Source organism: Rissa tridactyla, chromosome 3 (assembly GCF_028500815.1).
Source record: "Rissa tridactyla isolate bRisTri1 chromosome 3, bRisTri1.patW.cur.20221130, whole genome shotgun sequence".
In the NCBI taxonomy this organism is placed as follows: domain Eukaryota; kingdom Metazoa; phylum Chordata; class Aves; order Charadriiformes; family Laridae; genus Rissa; species Rissa tridactyla.
The window spans coordinates 100131195-100150994 of NC_071468.1; the positions used below are offsets into that span (position 1 = coordinate 100131195).

Here is a 19800-nt window from a genome sequence, read left to right on the forward strand (position 1 = left end):
TTTTATGTAAAAGCAATTTACATCATTCTTTCAAAACCACATCTGTAAATCTATAATTACTTTAAATACAGCCAGTCTAATAATAATAAATACAGAGAAACTCAAATATACAGCACTGCAATAAAGCAGTTCTTAAGGAACAGAACTGTTGCAAAGAAAAAAAAGATGACGTTTCTGCAGACTTACCCTTCCTGCTTAAGCAAAATTTGCTCTGATTACAGAAATAGTTTTGCCTCAGTCAGAAGGGGATGAGAATTTGGATTAAGATTCTGACGAGTTTTGTGTTTAAGATAGGATATGTGTGAAATCTACTTTTGGGGACACCTATTTTCAACCTCTGCCTACATTTTTGTCCTAAGGGATCCTTATTTGCCTGCTCTTGGGCTCTGAGTATGAGCTGATCTGTTTTGATCAGAGATGAGCTCCCGATAGATCTCAGAAGGTAAATTCTGAACATCCCTGAGACACACGGACACACACGGCTGAAGCTTGTGCAATGTATTTTCCCACCTTGGGCTGGGGAAGGAGATGAGGAGGGAAATGAAGGGTTATTAAGCCTAAATCACCCACTTTCCCTCACCACTGGCTACAGAATAGTTAGGGGGGCACCAGCCCTCCCTCGCTCTGCTGATGAAAATGGGTAAAAAGAAATGCAGACTTGGTACTAAAAGGAGGACAAGCAAGTGGGTGTATGACTCTGAAGCTTTGTAGTTAAAACCGTCAGGTGAATGATTATCTAGTGAATGGCTAATATCAAATGAATATTTAAAAAAAAAAAAAAATCAGACGTAGGAACAAAAACTTATTTCATTCTCATTTTGACCCCAACCCTTCTGTGCAGTAGCCCAGGATGTCCCACCGCTGGGCTACTCAGCGTCCTGGCAGTTAGCATATGGTCATCAAAAGCAGCTGATAGGGATTAAAATATTCTTTGACTAAGCAAGAGCTATCTCTTAGTCCTATTCTCTGGAGCTGCAGATGAGTAGAGGGGAAATGCAGATAAACTCCTCTGTTCTTCTTACTGGCTGGTGCAAGACTTTTGACCCTTAACAAACAGAAGTGTCTCTCCACTGACTGAATCAGGCAGCCGTCTCTGGTGTCCGAAGCATTCCTTTAAGGACAGGTGACTATTTTTATCAATTTTAGTGTCTAACTCAAAATAGATTTCCTGAGTCCAGATCAGGATTCTTACTGTTCTATAAAACAGATTAAATATATTAAAGCAGCAGTGCCTAGACAAATATTTACATTGTCTGCTATTTTATTTTCTATTTAAAAATCACTTTGGGAAAGCTTAATCTAAGTTTCTGAAGTTAATGTTAATTCTCTACAGTGTAAAAGTCTAAACTTTACTTGAAGTCTAAGCTTTAAAAGACATCTTTAAAAATCTGTTATCTGCTCTCCTCAACTGAGAACGATGTTCTGATGAATGAGCTTCATAACTTCTCTCTGATGCACTTCATTAAAATATTACACCTAGCAGAGCTGGTGTTTTTTTTTAAAAAATCTTTTGTTCTGGTCTAGGATCACATCTTTTCTCCTATCCATGCACCCTACAAAACATTTGTTGCCTTATTTTGTAAAAAGTGAGTCAGTTTGAATAGTCTAATAGCAGAAGAGAGAATGCATTTCTAGAATTTGCATGTTGGAAGGAAGAGCAGGAATGAGATAAACAGCTATTTGATGTCTGTCTTTTCACAGTAGCACAATAGCTAATTCCTAGGGCCTCTGACCTTTTAGTGTCCTGTAACAGAGTACTTGCATTAATCTGTTGCTTATCTGTCACCTACCACATTTGATATTTCCAGCCTCTGCTTTCAATTATCAGTCATTTGAGGCAGCACTGAGTAATTTCAGGAGAAAACGCCTGGAACCTTTGACCTGTTTTGGTCAGATAACCACAAGTGTTCACTGTAGATAAACTATCATTTCATTATATTCAAGATGTAAACGAGTGTCGTTTGTAGTGTATCAGCTTACTGTAACCTTTATCACCTTGAAGTGATTAAAACCGACTCGTTTACTTAGTGTTTATACAAAGAATTCAGAGTCAAACAGTGAAATTCAGCTAGAGTAGCGTAAATGGCACCTTATGCTTACACAGTCTGTAAGGCCCTCTGGTTTTCTTTGGCGTGTATATTTAGTAGTTAAACAGTGACATCAAGTTGATTAGGGAGGCTTCACTAGTCGTGCATCCAGTTAGAATCCCGGGTTCGCAAATTGTAAACTCAGCTTATTCCAACGGATCTTTGGTTTGTTCCCCAGTTTGCCAAAGAAGCTTTCACTTTCCCTACGTGTCACCACCTACCAACCACTTCAGGAAAAGCAAAGCGCGCATCAGCGGGGAGCTAATCGCTAATGAAACAGCACTTCTAATAGTCCCTCATGCGCTATGACCTAAACTCATTGCTAGCACATTTTACATTTTTTAAGCTCAGTTAACCAGACATTTATAGCTGAATTGTTAAAATACCAATTACTTATACTGTCCATCCATAAATGTGTTTTGTAATTTTTTTTCCAGAAGACAAATACTTTTGTTAATGAAAATCAGTGCACGATATTTTCTCGTGGTGTAAAAGATGGCCCTTTTTTTTTTCCAAAATATCTTTTTTTGGTATAAATTTGTCTTCATTCTTCTTAGCGTTGGGCTTGGTGTTAATACAGTATGAATATTTCACCAGTTTGCCACATGGGTGGAAAATATCGTTCTTTCCCATGTTACACACAGGTGTTTGTGATATTCCCCTGAGCCATGGTTCGTCTGATGTAACCATAGTGCTGAATATATTAGCCTCAGGTGGCACAAAAATAACATTTTAAAAAGTTGATGCTAAGAATCCTGATCAATGAACGCAAATGAAGAATTTTGTTGTAATTAGCACTGACCATAATATTCCAGTTATTTTTACTTAGAAAAATTATATTCCTCCGATGGTTAAAAAAGGGCTTCCTGATTTTCTGGTCAACCAGTTTTTAGATGCTGTGATCGGTCCCACAGAGTTTCTGGTCAACCAGTTTTTAGATGCTGTGATCGGTCCCACAGAGGTGCGTTTTGGCAGATGAGCTGAGCAGAGCTGGAATGACACGAGAACGCTCTGGAAGAACTGAACACTTAAAAATCTTAACCTGTGTTTTTTGGGCTGCCAGTGTTGAAAAGCTCGCACATGTGATATAAAAATACTTGAGACGTGGTGCTCCCCTCTGCACTTCATGCCATTTCAGCAGGATAAAGGACCCGAGAGATACCCCACTGAGCATTCACAGTCTCCCCCGAAATGGCATTTATAAGATGAAGAAAAGATCAAAACTTGTGTATAGTATTTTGGTATTAAAATGCTTGATATCATTAAATAACATTTTGCTTTATAACTTGGCTATTGTTCTAGTCATTAGTTAATATTGCAACATCACAGCCACTGCTTTTTTTCAGCTGCTATGTAATGCAAGATCTTAACTTGTCTAGATTTCTAAAAATTGTTTTTACCAGTGGCTGACTGAAATTTGCAGTTTGAGATTCTGGCTTCATTGTGGAGAGCGGGACCTCCCTGGACTCAGGGTTTTCCACGGTGTCCGGTGCCTGTTTCCTACAGCCCTTCATTTCTGCGGGCTGCTGCTCCCAAGTCCTGGCCGGCCTGGGAATGCTGTCTCGACCCCAGGGAATTTTGAACTTGTGTCCCTTTCAGATGGCAGTGCTGTCTCTTCCCCGGGTATACATGGAAACACAGATAAGTACTATCTGTGTGAGCTGTAATAACTCATTTTGGGCTTGTCAGGAAGTGGCTATCAGTATTCTTTCAGCAGTTGTGAGTGGTCCTGAGAGAACCCCACCGATGCTGCCGCAGGGTATTGTAGAGGTTTCTGTCCAAGCTATAACACGTAGGGAAAGAACTGCTGTTTCCCAACTAGTGTTACTAATTAGAAGGTACTTGTAAGAAACTAGACAAAAGAAAACTTCAAACCCAAATAAAAATGAAACAGGCCAGGAATACTGGCATTTAAACCTTTTATTCAGCGTCTAATTCTCCAATGCTTACTCATAGCGAGTAGTGCTTAGTTACCCACAAATGCTGCCAAATACTTGCTGAACAAATACTAACCAGAGATATCAGAAAGGGTTGCTACGTCAAGCCTGCCTTTAATATATTTTTCGTTTAAAGGTTATCGACATATCTGTTTGACATTAGCTTCGAAATGCTCAGTTATAACCTTAGAAACTTGGAGCAGACTCTTTGCACTAGAAAAATCCTCTCCGGTTCAGTGCATTTGCATATGCTAATCTCTGCCAAGTTCGCTCCAAAATGAAAGGCTTTACATGGACATTAAAAAAAAAAAAAAAAAAAAAAAGGCAAACAAATCCCAAACCTCAAGTCAGATCTCTGTATATATCTCACAGTTTAGAACCGGGCAGTGGAGCTGCTAAATAGCCTGTATCCTGTTTCTCTTCAGTAGCAGCCCATTCATCTTCAGGTACAGAGCAGCCAGTTTACATGCTTCTGCCTCTTTTCTGCTTTACTTTTTCTACACAGTGGACGATGGCAAACCCATGTAAGCTAAATACGCACTTGAGCCAAGGAAACCTCACAGTTAGCAGACAATTTTCCTTTTGTCAGCCAGGAGAAAGTTCATTTTCACTGAAGATGAAGTGTTTTCTTATAGCCTAAATATATTTTATTTTTGGTAGTTCTTAAGGCAACATAGATTTGTACATTTGGAAAAAAAAATATGCTCATGAAAACAAGGATAGTTTACATTTTTGAAAGGGTGGGAGGGAGGTGTGCTGTAAGGGACTAGCTACAGGTGACTTAGTAACTACTGCTCTGAAAATAATGTAAATACTTTTCCTTCATTAGCTCTCACTTTAATCTGTAACTCTACCCTTGTATGGCAAGCCACAAATGTTTTTTTTTTCTTTTAGTGCATTTCTATTTTGTAACACCACGTATACATTATAATAATACATATATGCAGGTTTATATATAAATATGTATGTATTTACACACACATACAAACACATACGCATTGTATATGTAGATGAAATTGCACAGGTGTACACATATGCATGAGCATATAAGTATAAATATACACATATATTGTAATAACACACACATGCATGTAACATTTAGTCATCTGAATATGCACTGTTTCAGAGCTGACGTTGTTCCTTCCTCAGATCCGAGGACTGTTAATACTAAAATGCAATAAAAGAGCAGGGGTTATAGGAGGGAGCATTTAGTGGAGCTGGATGCAGCCATAGGCGTTTAGCTGGTTATCCAAACCGAATCCCAGCTCTGAGCGGTTTAGCCTTTGTCCATCAGCAGTAAAGCAAAGCACCTATCTCACGAGGCAGGTGGAACTTCTCCAGAAGTGAGAAGTTCTCTCTTCTTGCAGAGCGTGGCTGCTTCACCAGTCAATGATACATTGCACTCTGTGGCAGTGGAAACCATGGATCATTTTTCTTTCCACATCCGTAGAATCTGAAGTATTAATCCCATAAAACGGTCATCAGCCAGTACTGTGGCCTGTAGGTTCCCTTGCCACGTCAAAACATGTTGCAAAAGTTGCTCCTAACTCAGGGTCAGAACAGCAGCAGACAGTGGAATTAGCCCCAGATCAGTTGTAAACTCAAATAAACTAAAATCCTCTGTTTGCTCTGCCTTAAACTCTTGTGCAATCCTGAATTAAGCAATGATGAGGTTAACTTTTTTATTTGAAATTGTGGCAGTGTCGGAAGCGGTGGGAGCCGCACCTGCCCACCTACAGCAGGTCTGAGGGGACTTCTCACGCCAGGAGTGGTGCTCCCTTTGCCGCTGGGCTGCCAGAACCTCTCAGCCCTGATTCATGGCTCCTACTTCTGACCACTGGCAAGATGACGCTTATGCCATTAGAGTACAACGTGTGTTAATTTATATGATGTAACTACCTCTTAAATATATAGTTGTCACAGTGCATTTTAGTACCACTTCAGAATTTATTACGTTAAGTGGAAATGAGCAGCATTCCTCCCATCTGCCTGGTTATTAGCAGCAATTAGTGTTTTCCAAAGTCATCTATGGCTCTGACATTACTACTGATGTGCTTATGGCTACAGTGAAGTCCTAAATCCTTTTGCAGTTTTTGGTTTGTCCATATTTCTAGTTACTTTACAACATGCCCTCTTTCAGCTTTTTTTGATATTCTTTCCACTCTGGCTTCTGGAATTTGTATAAAAGCCACCGAGGTTTTTTTTCCTTTTGAACTGAAGACACTGGGCTGGTGGAATTTCCTTTAACTGGAAGTATGCCTGGGCTTGTGGTTTTATTATTTGCACAGTTTTATATTGTCCTGTTTGTTTACTCCCAAGCACAGGGAACGCTCCATTAATCATGGGAAATGGGCATTCGCTTCACCTCTTTAATTTACATTCAACTCTTTTTCTCACAGTTGAAAGGGACAAGGACTTCTCCCACCAGCGAAGGCACTACAAAGAGTTTCGCTTTGACCTTACTCAAATCCCGCACGGAGAGGCAGTGACAGCAGCCGAATTCCGGATATACAAAGACCGAAGCAACAGCCGCTTTGAGAACGAAACAATTCAGATTAGCATATATCAGATCATCAAGGAGTACCCAAACAGGTACCCTCTTGGCATGAACGTATCACGTCTTGAATCATGTCTCATGTTTCTGTCTCAAGCAGGGAGACAATAGCTGATCATAAGCGTACCCTTGGCAAGGCATCTTTGCTACCACGACAGCAAATCCTGAGCAAGAATAAAACTTATCTTCAGTGTGATTTATTCCAGGCTTATGGAGAGTTACATGCCCAATGTCACCAAATATAATTTGCCCATGCACAGAGCGGGTGAGGGTTCGTGTTCTCAGGGAGCAAATGGTGGAGTCCTGTGTACAGTCTAAGTGTCTGAATTTGGGAAATGCACCATTTGCTGATGCTGAGGTACTACCAGCCAAGATTCGTTCAACTCTTTAAAGGCAGATAAAATGTTCAACTTTGTTCACGTTTGAACGAGCATGGTTTTTTTGGGATGTGTTTTAATATTGTGCTGAATGAACTTAAAAGATGAAATCGTGTGCTGACTTTAAGATGACATATGCACATTTAACACATGCATCTCACTATAACTGATAATTAAAACAAATATGACTTTACACGTGAGCAAATCTTTAAACCTGAACTTTTCCATAGTCTTCATGATTTTGTAGGTCCCTACAACATCCTTCCTCAAATACCTCTTTTTCAGGTCCTAATCTACTTAATGGTCTTTTGTACAGGAGTCTTTCCATGTCATCCTCATTGCCTCCTTCCCTGAGCTTTTCCTAGTTGTACGGTATCCTGAAAGGCGTGATGTCATGGCATGATGCAGAGCTTGCAGAGCTCTGTGTGTGACATATTTCCAAGGCTCTGCAAGACCTGAGTAAATAAATGGCCAGATTTCACCAGGCAAACTAGCTAAATACCTGAAAAATCTCATTAAAAACCAGCAGCAATTCCGATATGCTTCTGCGAAAAGCTACATACACCCAAAATTTGGGTTTTGAAATTAAATGGGCATGTGTCTATTCTCAGAAAAGTGGAAGAAAAAGGGATTGTTTTGAGATAAACAAAAACTCTCCCTCATCTTGGAACAGATAAAATATTTCTATCCTGGGCATGTTTAGCAAAAGCAAAGAAAATGGCAGCCTAAACTCGCAGAGTACTCTGGAGGAAATAAATGCCCCATCAGCAGTTAGCTCGAAGGCTGGGCCAGAGTTCAAATCTCTTTTTCTGCACACAGAAGCTTGAGCCTGTACCTTCCAGGTGAGATCTCTGAACATCAAGCTGTAAAAATTTTATGGCTATAAACAGGGAGTCGTTTTGTAACAACGGAGCAGAACCAACAGGAGGGAAAGCGCTCATCCTTCCAGAATACCTTCTGCCATTTTAGTAAATTTGGGCAGGGATAAGACAATGCGGGATTTTTTTTTTTTACCTCTGCCTTCAGCTTGGAAAAATTCTTTTGATATAGCTTCTAAAAGAAACTTCCCGTAGGAAGGAATGCAATGGGAAGGAACAAAACATGTCTTTTTAAAGAGCACAGGTCAAGGCTAGGATGATGCAAGCTGTTCACCTGCAAACACAACAGATTTTTATTTTTTTTTAAGAACTAATGGCAAAAGTTAGTTTTTCTAATCCATTTGATGTTTTTCTTTTTTGGGCTTTGGTGGTGTTTTTTTTTTTTAATGTTTTCCCAGTAAATGATTTCTGTTCTATTTTAGAGAGAGAAAAACCTGCTTACTACTGTGACGCAAGATCACACTTTATTATGATCTGACTTGTTAAAATGACACCTGTCCTTGTGAAATTTGTTAAAGAATGCTCTTGATTTCCTTCAATACATAAACACAAATTTATAAATGTTTTATATTTCCATTTACAAACATAAAAGACCATGTCCTCTAATGGAAGCATGATGATAGAAAGGGGGACATGCAACGATATACCACCCATTTGATTTCACCAGAAACTTCAGATGTAGACTAAACGTTTCCCTCCTATTGTTGATTTTTCCAGTCTTTACTCATATATGGAATGTATAGGGGCAAATGCCTCAGTGGGACAGGATGGGAGAAGACCACAAGCTCATCACTGTTCAAATTAGAAACAAGGTACTTTTCCCAAGAATTTTTTTTTTTTTTTTTTTTTTTTGGCAATAAAGCCACAGCTTTTGCTTTGGGGCCTGGACTTAGTGTTATTCTTGACTTTGTCACTTCAGATTTATCGTACATACGTACATGAGATTTTAAGTGCAAAATTTGCAGAAGCTGCAACTGCAGAATGCGAGGGTGAGAGAACAGTGAGGGTGGTGAGACACTGGAACAGGTTGCCCAGAGAAGCTGTGGGTGCCCCATCCCTGGAAGTGTTCAAGGCCAGGCTGGATGGGGCTTTGAGCAACCTGGGCTAGTGGGAGGTGTCCCCGACCATGGCAGGGGGGTTGGAACTAGATAGTTTTCACGGTCCCTTCCAACCCAAACCATTCTGTGATTCTATGATTGTATAATGTCCCACACTCCTTAGTAGCTCCACACCACAGCAAAACTGCTGTGTTAGACCCTGCTCCTCCACCCTTCTTTGCTCTAAACAGGAGACGTGGGTGTCTGACAGGGCTCTGCAAAGCCAAATGCAGTCCTGCCATGCTTTCAGGCAAGGAGCACTCAGGGTTTAGGGTTTCTGAGTTGCAGACTAAGGATTATGTTGTAGTCTTGGACATTTTTCTGTCTCTCTGTCAGCATGGCTGCTGAAGCGTGTGTGTATTGAATTCGCTCAGAGTTTGCTGAAACGACAGTCTGGGATTGAAGTTTTCTCTTTGTTCTAAGTAAGTGTGTAAAGCACAGCCTATGGCAAGGCAGACTTTCCTACGCAGCCCTGCCAATGTACTCCTACCCGCATCTTTTCTCATGAGGAAAGTAATGTAGTCCAACAGGCCAAATCCTTGTTCATGATCTGGTGGCAGCTAGCCACTAATTTAACTGAACCCCAAGGATTCTTCCCGCATTAGGGAATCCTCAAGTGGTATTAAGATACTACAGCAGCTTCCTGGAATGAGGCAAGAGGTGAAGCAGCATTATGGGGATGGCCTGTTACAGAGTAATCATGATTTGATCTTGTCGAAAACTTCGCTGGTTTTCAAGGAACATATAGGTGGTTTATTCCACCTTTACTTCCTTAAGTGACCCAGGAGATCCAGAGTTTCTTAGACGTTATGCCCGCAGCCTCTTCGCTGAAATTCCTGACTGTGGTAGCATTTCTGCTGTAGACAACTGGCCGTTTGGGACCAGACTGAGATCACTAAACTTAAACAGCCTCCATAAAGGTAAAGCCAATCAGCTGTATTCTGTCTGAATGTGTTCACTGTTGCATTTCAGGCTATTTACGACATAATGCCTTACTTTTTTATTATGTGTTGTGGGCTATATTTTAAATAGAAATATTTTTTAAAATTGGAGCCAAAATTCGCAGCTGGTTTTCAATTTAAGTGTAATCATTTTTTTCTTTTCACAGAATAAAGGAAAATTTTAAAATTAAAAATGTTACAAAATGTGATGAGAAGTTTAAGTGAATTACACCAGCCAATGGGGGAAATCCTGATCCCAGATCTCTCACTGCCTTCTCAGGGGGCAGGTTTTCACCCTGTGTTGACATTAATTGTGAAAAAAGTTGGTTGGTTTTTTTTCCTGATGAATACTTTGAATTTCTGTAGTAAATAGCTGTTACGTGGCCTAAATCATTAGCATTGGTCCAGAGACATTTTCTCTGTTCTGCTATCGAGAATCAGTTCTAGTTTTCTCTAGGTGCCTACAACTAATTTTTGGTTCATTTGCTGAGTTAATGGGTAAGAACCATCTACCTCTTTGAGTCTATTACCTTAGCCAGATCACTATGCTTATAGGAAGGCAGACAAGAAGGCTGACATATCAATGCCAAAGATCCTTTGGTGTGAGTTTCTGCTGCAGTACAAATTACTAAAGTCACACTGAGGAGAGACCCACGGGGGAATTTTGTCCTTTATAGGGGTTTCTGGACTGTACCATGAGTAGTGCTCTATTCTTAATTGACTTACGAGACATTGTGCATCCTGACTTTTGGGAACATTTCATATCAGTCCCGGCGAACTTTGTAGCTGAAAGAATCTATATGGGAAAACAATTAGGTATTCTAGGAGGAGACAAGACAAATGCGAAATTATAGCACTGTGACATTGTAATATTTTATATTCCAAAAAATGTTACAGCTTTCTATTAAATCTACTGAATGATACAAGAAATATTTATAAATAAACATCTTAAAGACTGTCACATTTAGAATTAAACTTTTCATCTTCAAATTCCGATAAAACTGCTTATTAGAGAAAGAAAGTTGGCATTTAGGACTCTAGGGAGTACTATTTATGAGCTTGTGGTACGTTGTTAATTTGTTCAGTGCTAGCATAACAGGTCAGGCTCTTTTGAATTGTAAGACTGTTTTCATGTTAGCTCCAGAGGGAAAGCGTATGTTTTCTCCTTGTGTGGTCATTAGCATAGTTCTACTAGAATGGAAGTGAAAAGAGCCCAGCAAAAGATTATCCTTTAACAGAAGAAAAAAAAGTTACTTGAAAGAAAGCCCTTCCAATTTTCTTTTGCTTATTCTTAAAAAAAAAAAAAAACAACAACCCCTCCTTTATAATTTCTGAGCTCTTTAACCTGATTCTGCAGATATTTCTCACATGTAAGTAAACATCTGCTTGTCATAGCTCATTTGGTCTTATTTTCCTGAGTGTTGAATAACCACAGTTTCGAGAGCTACATGAGATTTTTTTTCCAGTATCAGACCTTCAAAGTGCATTTACAATGTTAAGTCTAGATAAGACAGTAACTTCCCATGATGTTGGTGCGATTAAGCAATTAAGTGACAGAACCATTTAATTTTAAATCCATTTTTTATACAAAAAGGCTATTATTTCTGTCTGTCTTACCTCTTTAAGCACATATTCATGCTGTCTGTAAGGTAACGATACGATTCCAAGGTCTGTGTAAGCCAAGACTGACTTTAGTTAACTTAGACAGTCATTTAGAATAAAATATTTTTTTTTTATACTATTGTTTTGATTACTATTTATGGCAGAAAAGAAATAGGTTTCTACAGCTATAGATTAGGTTTAAAAGGCTGAATGGTGAAAACGGTTTTTAATAATGCATGCTGCTTTGTAGAAGCATTTAAAGTGAAACTGATGAGAGTTAAATATCTTGTGTTTAGTGTGGTCATTGCAGTAAATTATTTGTAATACAGATGTGGTTCTGGAACCAATTCTGTCAGGAGATATGTGAAAACAGAACAAATAAACGATCCATACTAAACATTTAGTAACACAATTATACTAACTATTCCGAGCAGCCTTTCCGAATTACTGGAAGATTTCATGGGAACAAATTTGAGAATATACCAGGGAACTGAGGGTTAAAATGTAATAATTACATTATTGAATAGATATATAATTTCTACTTTGATACAGAGACTTATTTTCTAAACATCTGTGCTAATATGAAACTGTCTGAACCGTCATCTATTCATGACATATGATATAGCTGCTGTCATATGTTATTAATAACAGATTTTTTCAGCGACACTATGCCTTTGAATTTTAGTTGAAATTGGAACGTGATTTTGACATTTTTTGTCTTTTACACGGAATGGTTTATAAAAGTTAATCTTCCTGCGATATTCTAGTGCTGAAAGATGAATCCTTTATACACAGCCTCAACTACATATTTTGTGTATTTATATCAGGAAGCTGGATTTTTCAGATTTTCCAGAGCTGTAGTTCTCACATGCTGAGACTCATTTCAGAAAGGCCTCTCAGGGGAAATACCTGTATTATACTTAACAATTACATGTTCGCTACAGCACATGCTGTACTGTGTCCTGATGAGGCTATGTCAAAGGATTATTCATTTGGACTCCAGGAAGTCATTGTCAGCAAGGAAACTAAGAATAAAATATAATAATAATATCTGAACGCCTTAACTCTCTTTTTTCTTTAACTTAGGGATGCAGACTTGTTCCTGTTAGACACAAGAAAGGCTCAAGCTTCTGACGTGGGCTGGTTTGTGTTTGACATTACTGTGACCAGCAATCACTGGGTGATTAATCCACAGAACAATCTGGGCTTGCAACTCTGCGCTGAAACCGGGGATGGTAAGATCATAACTGTAGATCATATCGCTGTATACACTCTTGTCATCTCGCGCTGGGAACCTTTTCTGGAGGGGTGTTTTTTAACTTGACCGGGTGAAAATTCACTGAGAGCTTATAAGCAAAGAACACAAGTCTTATCCTGCCATAGCTATAGTCTGCGAGCTTTCTATTACTCTTAATTCTGTAGAATATGGCAATTATAAAGCTAACTGAATCAAGTTAAATTAAATGAAGTTTGGGATAAAATCTCCTACATACAAAATGAAGTTCTATTTTACTGTTCTTCCACCGATGATCACATTAATGAAACTCAAGCAGATTTGTAGAATTTTTGATTCAGAAAGTTTCTAAAGGTCCTTCTCGGCTGAAGAATGGAGAAAGGTGTAAAAAATACCCTCAGGACAGTTCAGGAGGTACCTCACAGCCACTGGTACTGATGTTGGAGAAAGGTTAACAATAGGGTAACGTGGGAATTGGTTTTCTATCATTTGAAAAAAAAAATTAATTTCAAAACTTTTTTGTCTTGAAATGGGATAAAATTTTGAAATCTTGAAAATTTTAATTAGCTGAAAATTAGAAAGAACACTATCAAAACCGAAGTCAGAGCTGTGGGGTTTTTAGTACAAATTTACTAGGCTACTACATTATTCACACTTATGCTCTTCATTAAAAAGTGAAAATGCATCTCAATGCAAAATAATATTTTTAGAAGAAATGTTCTTTACTTAGACTTCTTTAGAAACTAATAAAAAGAGACTTATATACTGTTTTTCCTGTGATGGTTCACTTAATCCATACTACTTTACAGGCAAACTTTCAGATTTAGCTCGCTCTTGTCAAAAAGCTTTTTATGTCAGAGGTCAAGGGATCTATGATGCTAGTTAATCTAAACCTTAGCTGACATAATGTTAATGAGTAGCAGAAGAAACCCTGGTGTAAGGATTAATATTTTTTTCTTCTTTCTTTGTTCTGGCTACATTCTCTCATTGTTTTTGATCTGAATTCTCCCTCAGGCTCAGCTGGGCTGTGAACAAAGCCTCTCATACTTTTTCGGCAAGTGCTCTGGCTTCTGGAGAGTTATGCAAAACCCATCCTTCTTTAGGCACGATGCTTAAAAGGGGAGTTGGCAGGCTTGAAGCAGAGCGGATGGCTCTTACACTTCATATTGCCTATACGGTCGGAGTACCGTCGGTGGAAAAGGGAGGCAGCAATGCAAAGTAGACCACGTCGTTGCGGCGTTCAACCAGCCTTCAAAGGCACCACACCTAAGCTCAGGCTGTAAAACGAGCAACTCTGCTGGGCAGCCTGGTTTTGTGGGGCCATTTTTAAGCCCTTAAAATTCTGGAGAGGTGACACCTCCGTCAGGCATCCAAATTAGGTGGGCTGGCTTCTGGCCAGCTTTCCTGCTCCAGAATAAACTCCATCCTTGACTTTTTTTCCAGGAGATTCAAATACAGAAATTCTTGAAAATTAAATATCCATGAAAGGCATTCATTAAGAAACCCTGGAACCAGCAATTTGTTGGTTCTAGCCTCAAAATTATATCCATTCAGTAAACAGCAGGAAAGTTTGTATGGAAACCTTTAGGTTAATACACTGAAGAAATTGTAAAAGAACAGTTTATGTAAATATTTCCCCTGTCCTACTCCCAAGATCAGAAAGGTGATAGATAATTTTCTATTTTAAATTCCAAAGCCACAGGCAGCTTTACCTTCTACACCTCACTTATTTGAATTTCTCAGCACAGCTGCTTGAGTGCGGAGGGAATTCCCCTCTTCCCTCACTTTCTGTTCCCTTTTCAGTTTATTCATCCAAGAAGAGTGCCCTTCTAGGGACTAAAGTTTTCAAAACTATAGGGAAAACCTGTGCTATACCACTTCAGCTTAACATAAGGCAAATCATCCTTTCATGCCCTTACAATTTTGCTCTTAAGGCTTTGATTATTTTTATTGGGTTGCTGTTACTTCTGGAAGCTATTAGAAACACCAGCAGTTGAATGACATGTTTGTGTACAGATGGAACATGAATTTTTATACATGACTCAGTATGTAGTGGACTCAATTTGTAACCCAGGGAACCCCACCCACCTTCTCTCCAACCAGTTTTCTATGAAAACTCAGAGACTGGTTCAAATCAACTGAAAAACCTTCCCTCAGCTCAAGTGAACTTTAGGCCGTGCAGGTCTGAAGCAGGTTTCTTCAGGCCTCCAGCTGTCCATTGACTTTACGGGAGGTAGAGGAGTTCTTCCCCCATAACTGGAGAGACATTTATGATAAGACCTGATCCATTAACCTTTCTATTGCAACAGACCATTAAACTAAATGGGATTCTGCTAAGTCAGAGGATCCCTGTTTGAGGTATTCACATGCTGCACTGGGGCCCTGGATAATCAAGTCTCTAAATACATATTAATTTTTAGGTTTGTTCATACAGGACCTTTAAAATGGGGTGCCAATAATTACTGAGACTCCAGGGTGCTACTATATTATCATTACCATTAACAGTAATCTTTCTTACAGTTATTTTTCTGTGATTTTTTAGATAACTACTCGCATAAACATATTTCTTTGGTGATCCCTGAAGATGGTGCATAAATAATAATAATGTCTACATGAGGAATAAAAAAAAATTTGTAACTATTTAATATAACAGTGTGATAAAAACAACTTTGGAAGAATGGCTGGTTGTTATAATTCATACTTTTCCCCCTTTGAAAATGCTGAAAAAGTACAAAAAGCCACATGACATTGGAATGTGTTTTCTTTTTTCTTTAAGACAGTATTTGGTATCATACGCCTCATTTTAGCATGAAATGTAGACTTTTTCTCTTAATGGGACGTTTTATTTTGAACAGTAAGAATAAAGGTTTGCATGACACATATGGAAGCTGTCAACATATAATGCACTGTTTCCCTGGGGCTGTGGTAAATTAAGGATCAGGTTTTTTTGATTCTCTTTTTTAATGTCTCCTCAACATTCTGCAGCATCCCTTTTTGGCTGATTCCCTCCTTTTGACACCAAAACTCTCCATGGTGTTTAAAACGAGAGGTGCTCATTTTCACACTGATGGAAGTGCGGGTGTTAGATGAATTGCAGCATAAAATCAATGCAGATGCAGAAACAATTCAAAAAGCTCCATGTGACGCTTTTCCTGTATATACACCATATGTCTGCTAAGACTTAAAGCATATTCCAGTGAATCAGCACCTTTGTATTAACATTTAACATTTTTATAATTGGAAGTTAGTAGCAGCTTGAACATCACTTTTACTGGAGGAATATAAATAGCTGTTAAGAGTATTTCTTTTGCTGTTTATATCATTGCTGAAGAGAATCTAGTGTTGTCTACAGAAAACTGGAGAGGGAGATAACGTGTAACGATGACTATTGATGGTCCACAGACTAAAACAAGCTCCAAATACACAGCTGTCAATACAAGATCTTGGGTAGCCCCCACGGCCATGTAGATCAGTGCCTTTTCTTAGATTGCTGCAGCTCTTGGTTATTTTCCACCCGCCTGCACATCAGAGGGGAAGAAACTGCTGGTAACATTGAAAAGCCCAAGCTGATTAAGGTGATTTCTGTTACCACATAGTCCTATGGAAGGCTTCTTTGGGTTTTCTTGCTGTTTGAGGTGGGCAGGCAGCAGGAATCCTCAGCTCCCTGACTCTGATTCTTACTTCAGGTGGGTTTTTTTTCCTCAGAGCAAAGGGAAACTTGAAAGAAATAGGTTTCCTTCATCCAAATGAAGCCAGGGGAAGGCCGGTTCTCTCTCCAGCACTTATTTGGGTACACTCTGACATGTGTCCCCTGGAAGGGCTTTTGGCTCCTAATCCTGCATGCTGCAGGAAGGATTGGTGAGGTCCTTCTCCAGCGATGATGGGGGAGACATTAAGAGACACACTCTCTCTTTTTTTAGCCTCTCCTTTCAGCCTGGGCCTTCCAAGACCCCTTTCCCCTACAAAGCCTTCAGAGAGGCAGCACAGCCACATTCTCTATGTCTCAGAGGGTGGCTGCCTTGCTTTCAACCCATAGCAACCTGTGGCAGCACCCTGGCTTCTTCAGGGGGTTGGCTGTATACTTTACATGGGCCTTGGCCTCACCTTTACAACACTAAATGTTATCAATCTCATCCCAAGGTTTTCCCCAGTCAACAGAACCACAGAATCACAGAATGGTAGGGGTTGGAAGGGACCTCTGGAGATCATCTAGTCCAACCCCCCTGCCAGAGCAGGATCACCCAGAGCAGGTTGCACAGGAACGCGTCCAGGCGGGTTTGGAATGTCTCCAGAGACGGAGACCTCTTGGGCAGCCTGTGCCAGTGCTCTGCCACCCTCAAAGTAAAGAAGTTCCTCCTCATGTTTAGGTGGAACTTCCTATGCTCAAGTTTGTGCCCATTACCTCTTGTCCTGTCCCTGGGCACCACTGAAAAGAGCCTGGCCCCATCCTCCTGACACCCACCCTTTAAGTAACCTTGGCACCTAACTTAAATGACCACGGTAGCCATCAGGTACTCTGAAGGATGCTGCAGGGTTGTTACGTTTAAGTCTCTTGGATTTGGTATTTACAAGGCAAAGTATCAGGAGTGAGTTCACCTTCATTAGTGTCCTTACAGTGGGGGAATTTAGGATATATATCTTTATATTGATATATACATGGATTTTGGCAGGCAATAGCTCTGCCTAAATTCTGAGCCATCTGGAAGCCATATAGCCATGTTAGCACAGCACTGAACCCGAGCTAATATATCCTGCCCCTCAGCAGGTTTTATTAGCTTGGGCTCAAGCACTGCCTAAGTACAGCTACATGAGTTCTGGTTCAGAGCTGACTTTGGCCAAAGTTACACTAGTAAATTCAACATGCTCAGGAACACTGTGGTGTGAAACGAGCCGGAGGGATGACTCTCTGAGTCTCCAAAACGGGGTGACCCCATGGCGGCTGCCCCTCGGCAGAGGTCCCTGCAGCACTGCCTTGGGGGTGCTGGGGACTCCGCGGTGGAGCTGGCAAAGGGCATAAGTGCACCAGGAGCACCCTCCCACCCCGAGCAGATCAGATGATCCAGCTCCAGCGCTTGGGAGAGCTCCTGGCCATGCTGTAATTTACTCAGATAGGTGTAACCCCTGTTTCCAGCCGGGTCAGAAATACAGTCAGCATTTTCATGTGTCTGCTTGCGGCGAGCGATGTGAACGCACCTTTTGTTAGTAAGGGCACACTTGAAGCAGGAAGGTCAGGGAGGTGAGATGGGCTCCTGCCCCTTCTCCTGCCACCACTGCTTACTGGTGCATACTGGTGCATAGTGGTCCTGGCTGTACAGCTGTGCAACTCCCCCTCCACCCTGCTCCCCAGACAGATGAAGGATACATCTGCTTCTCAGCACCACTATTTTGGAGATGAAGGTATTTGTGCTCCATTTCATTCAGAAGGCTTTTATCCATTTTATTCTTTGGTGGATGACCAATTAATTTAATCTTTCCTTGGTTTATTGTCTTCCTGAACACATTTTAAACTGTGCAGAAAAGCCCTAGGACTTCTGCAAACCCTTCACAGTTTAAGTACATTAAATTGAAAGGATAAATCAAGTACTTAGCAAGTGTATTTGTGTATGATTACATCTGATTTTTTGTGTAAGCATACATGGTACTGCCTCATTATGCAGCATACCATGGTTCCTCACGTATTCCCAAGTGCTTTCTTCATGAGCTTTGTGAAAACCAAAATCAACAGAAAAGGACATGTAAAATTCCTTCAGCTGAACTGAATCAAATCAACAAAATGTAAAATTTTAAAAACAAAAGCTAAATCTTTAGTTTTGACTAAAGCTATGAAGCCTAGGAAATGCAGAGCAGGCCATCCAAGACCACCCATTTTTCAGAATTCCTTAAAGCCTCCAAGGAGCAGAAGAGTTAATAAAACACATTGAGCTTGTTTCAAAAGCATGTTTTATGTTGATACAGATAAATGTGTCCACCAGAGGAAAAGTTTGCGTAACAGTTTATGTAGATGATACAATAGAGACAGTATAAAATACTTTGGAGTCAGAGTGTTGAGGATGTCTCATATATGGACCATTACATTTACGTTGTTAGGTTTTCTCTCCTCCTTTTTTTTTTAAATAAGCCTTCCTTTAAGCTTTGGTAGCCAAACTCTACTTCAATTCTTTTGCTTCTCTGAAGTCACATTGCTCTCAAGAGCACTGTTCAGGCATGAGAAACCACACAACTTTCTATCTAATTTTGGAAACTACTTTGCGAGCTTTCAGACTCAGAGCCTCAGGACAGTTTTTGCTCAAATATTAGATGTTATTGGACCTCAGAAAGACTCAGGATCTTTCTCCAAAAGGCCTTTCCCAATCCTCATTTCAGATATCACTCCCCATAAGGATGAAACCATAGGTGTGGCATTGGAAATTTTTTTTTTCAGCAAACCAGAAATGAATTCTCAACATCACTAAAGTTTTCATTTCAATCTACAAATACATAAAATTATTACCAAAATAACTACTGTGACCTAGCAGTCGTGGTTAATCTGTAAAATGTGTTTTGTGGCTTGTTGAACACTTTTGAAAGTAAATAAGTGCTTGTTTTTCATAACAAAATGAGTGGTTTGCTGCAGTTCGATGACTCAGGACAAAATAATGGATCTTGGAATCACTCATTGTCCTGTGTTGCCAGTGTAAATCTGGCCAAGATGCATAATGGCTGAAAGCTCTTGCAAAATTAGTGTCTGCTCAATGCCTTACATAAAATATATACTGCCTGAGGAGAGACAGCCAAGTCACAAATCTTACCACTGTCATTGGCATCCACACTGGCGATCTCAGAAGAAGTCAGCTTTCTGAATGTCATGAAAAACGAGGGGATTTCTCCGGGTCAGGACTGTGAGACAGATTGTTATTGAAAGCTTGAAGAGCTCTTGCCTTTCCATTTGGAGCAGCTGAGGGGGAAAATGAACTTTTAAGATGGAACTTGATCAGTTCATGAAAACAATGGTATGATACGACTGCGTGTCCCACCAGAAAAATGGACATAGTGACACAGCAAATAGGTCCACAGTTATGATCCTGAGTGCTATTCCTATCCTGTTGGGAAAAAA

General features: G+C 39.9%; 1 protein-coding gene across 2 annotated transcripts in view; it reads left to right on the top strand.

The window, feature by feature from the left end:
• Positions 1-19800, top strand: part of BMP5 (bone morphogenetic protein 5) — a 58422-nt gene that overhangs the window by 17655 nt on the left and 20967 nt on the right. For both annotated transcript variants that reach the window (XM_054197243.1, XM_054197244.1), the window contains 2 exons: positions 6424-6616; positions 12560-12708. In XM_054197243.1, the coding sequence (XP_054053218.1) occupies positions 6424-6616; positions 12560-12708 (342 nt within the window). The remainder of the gene's footprint in view (positions 1-6423; positions 6617-12559; positions 12709-19800) is intronic.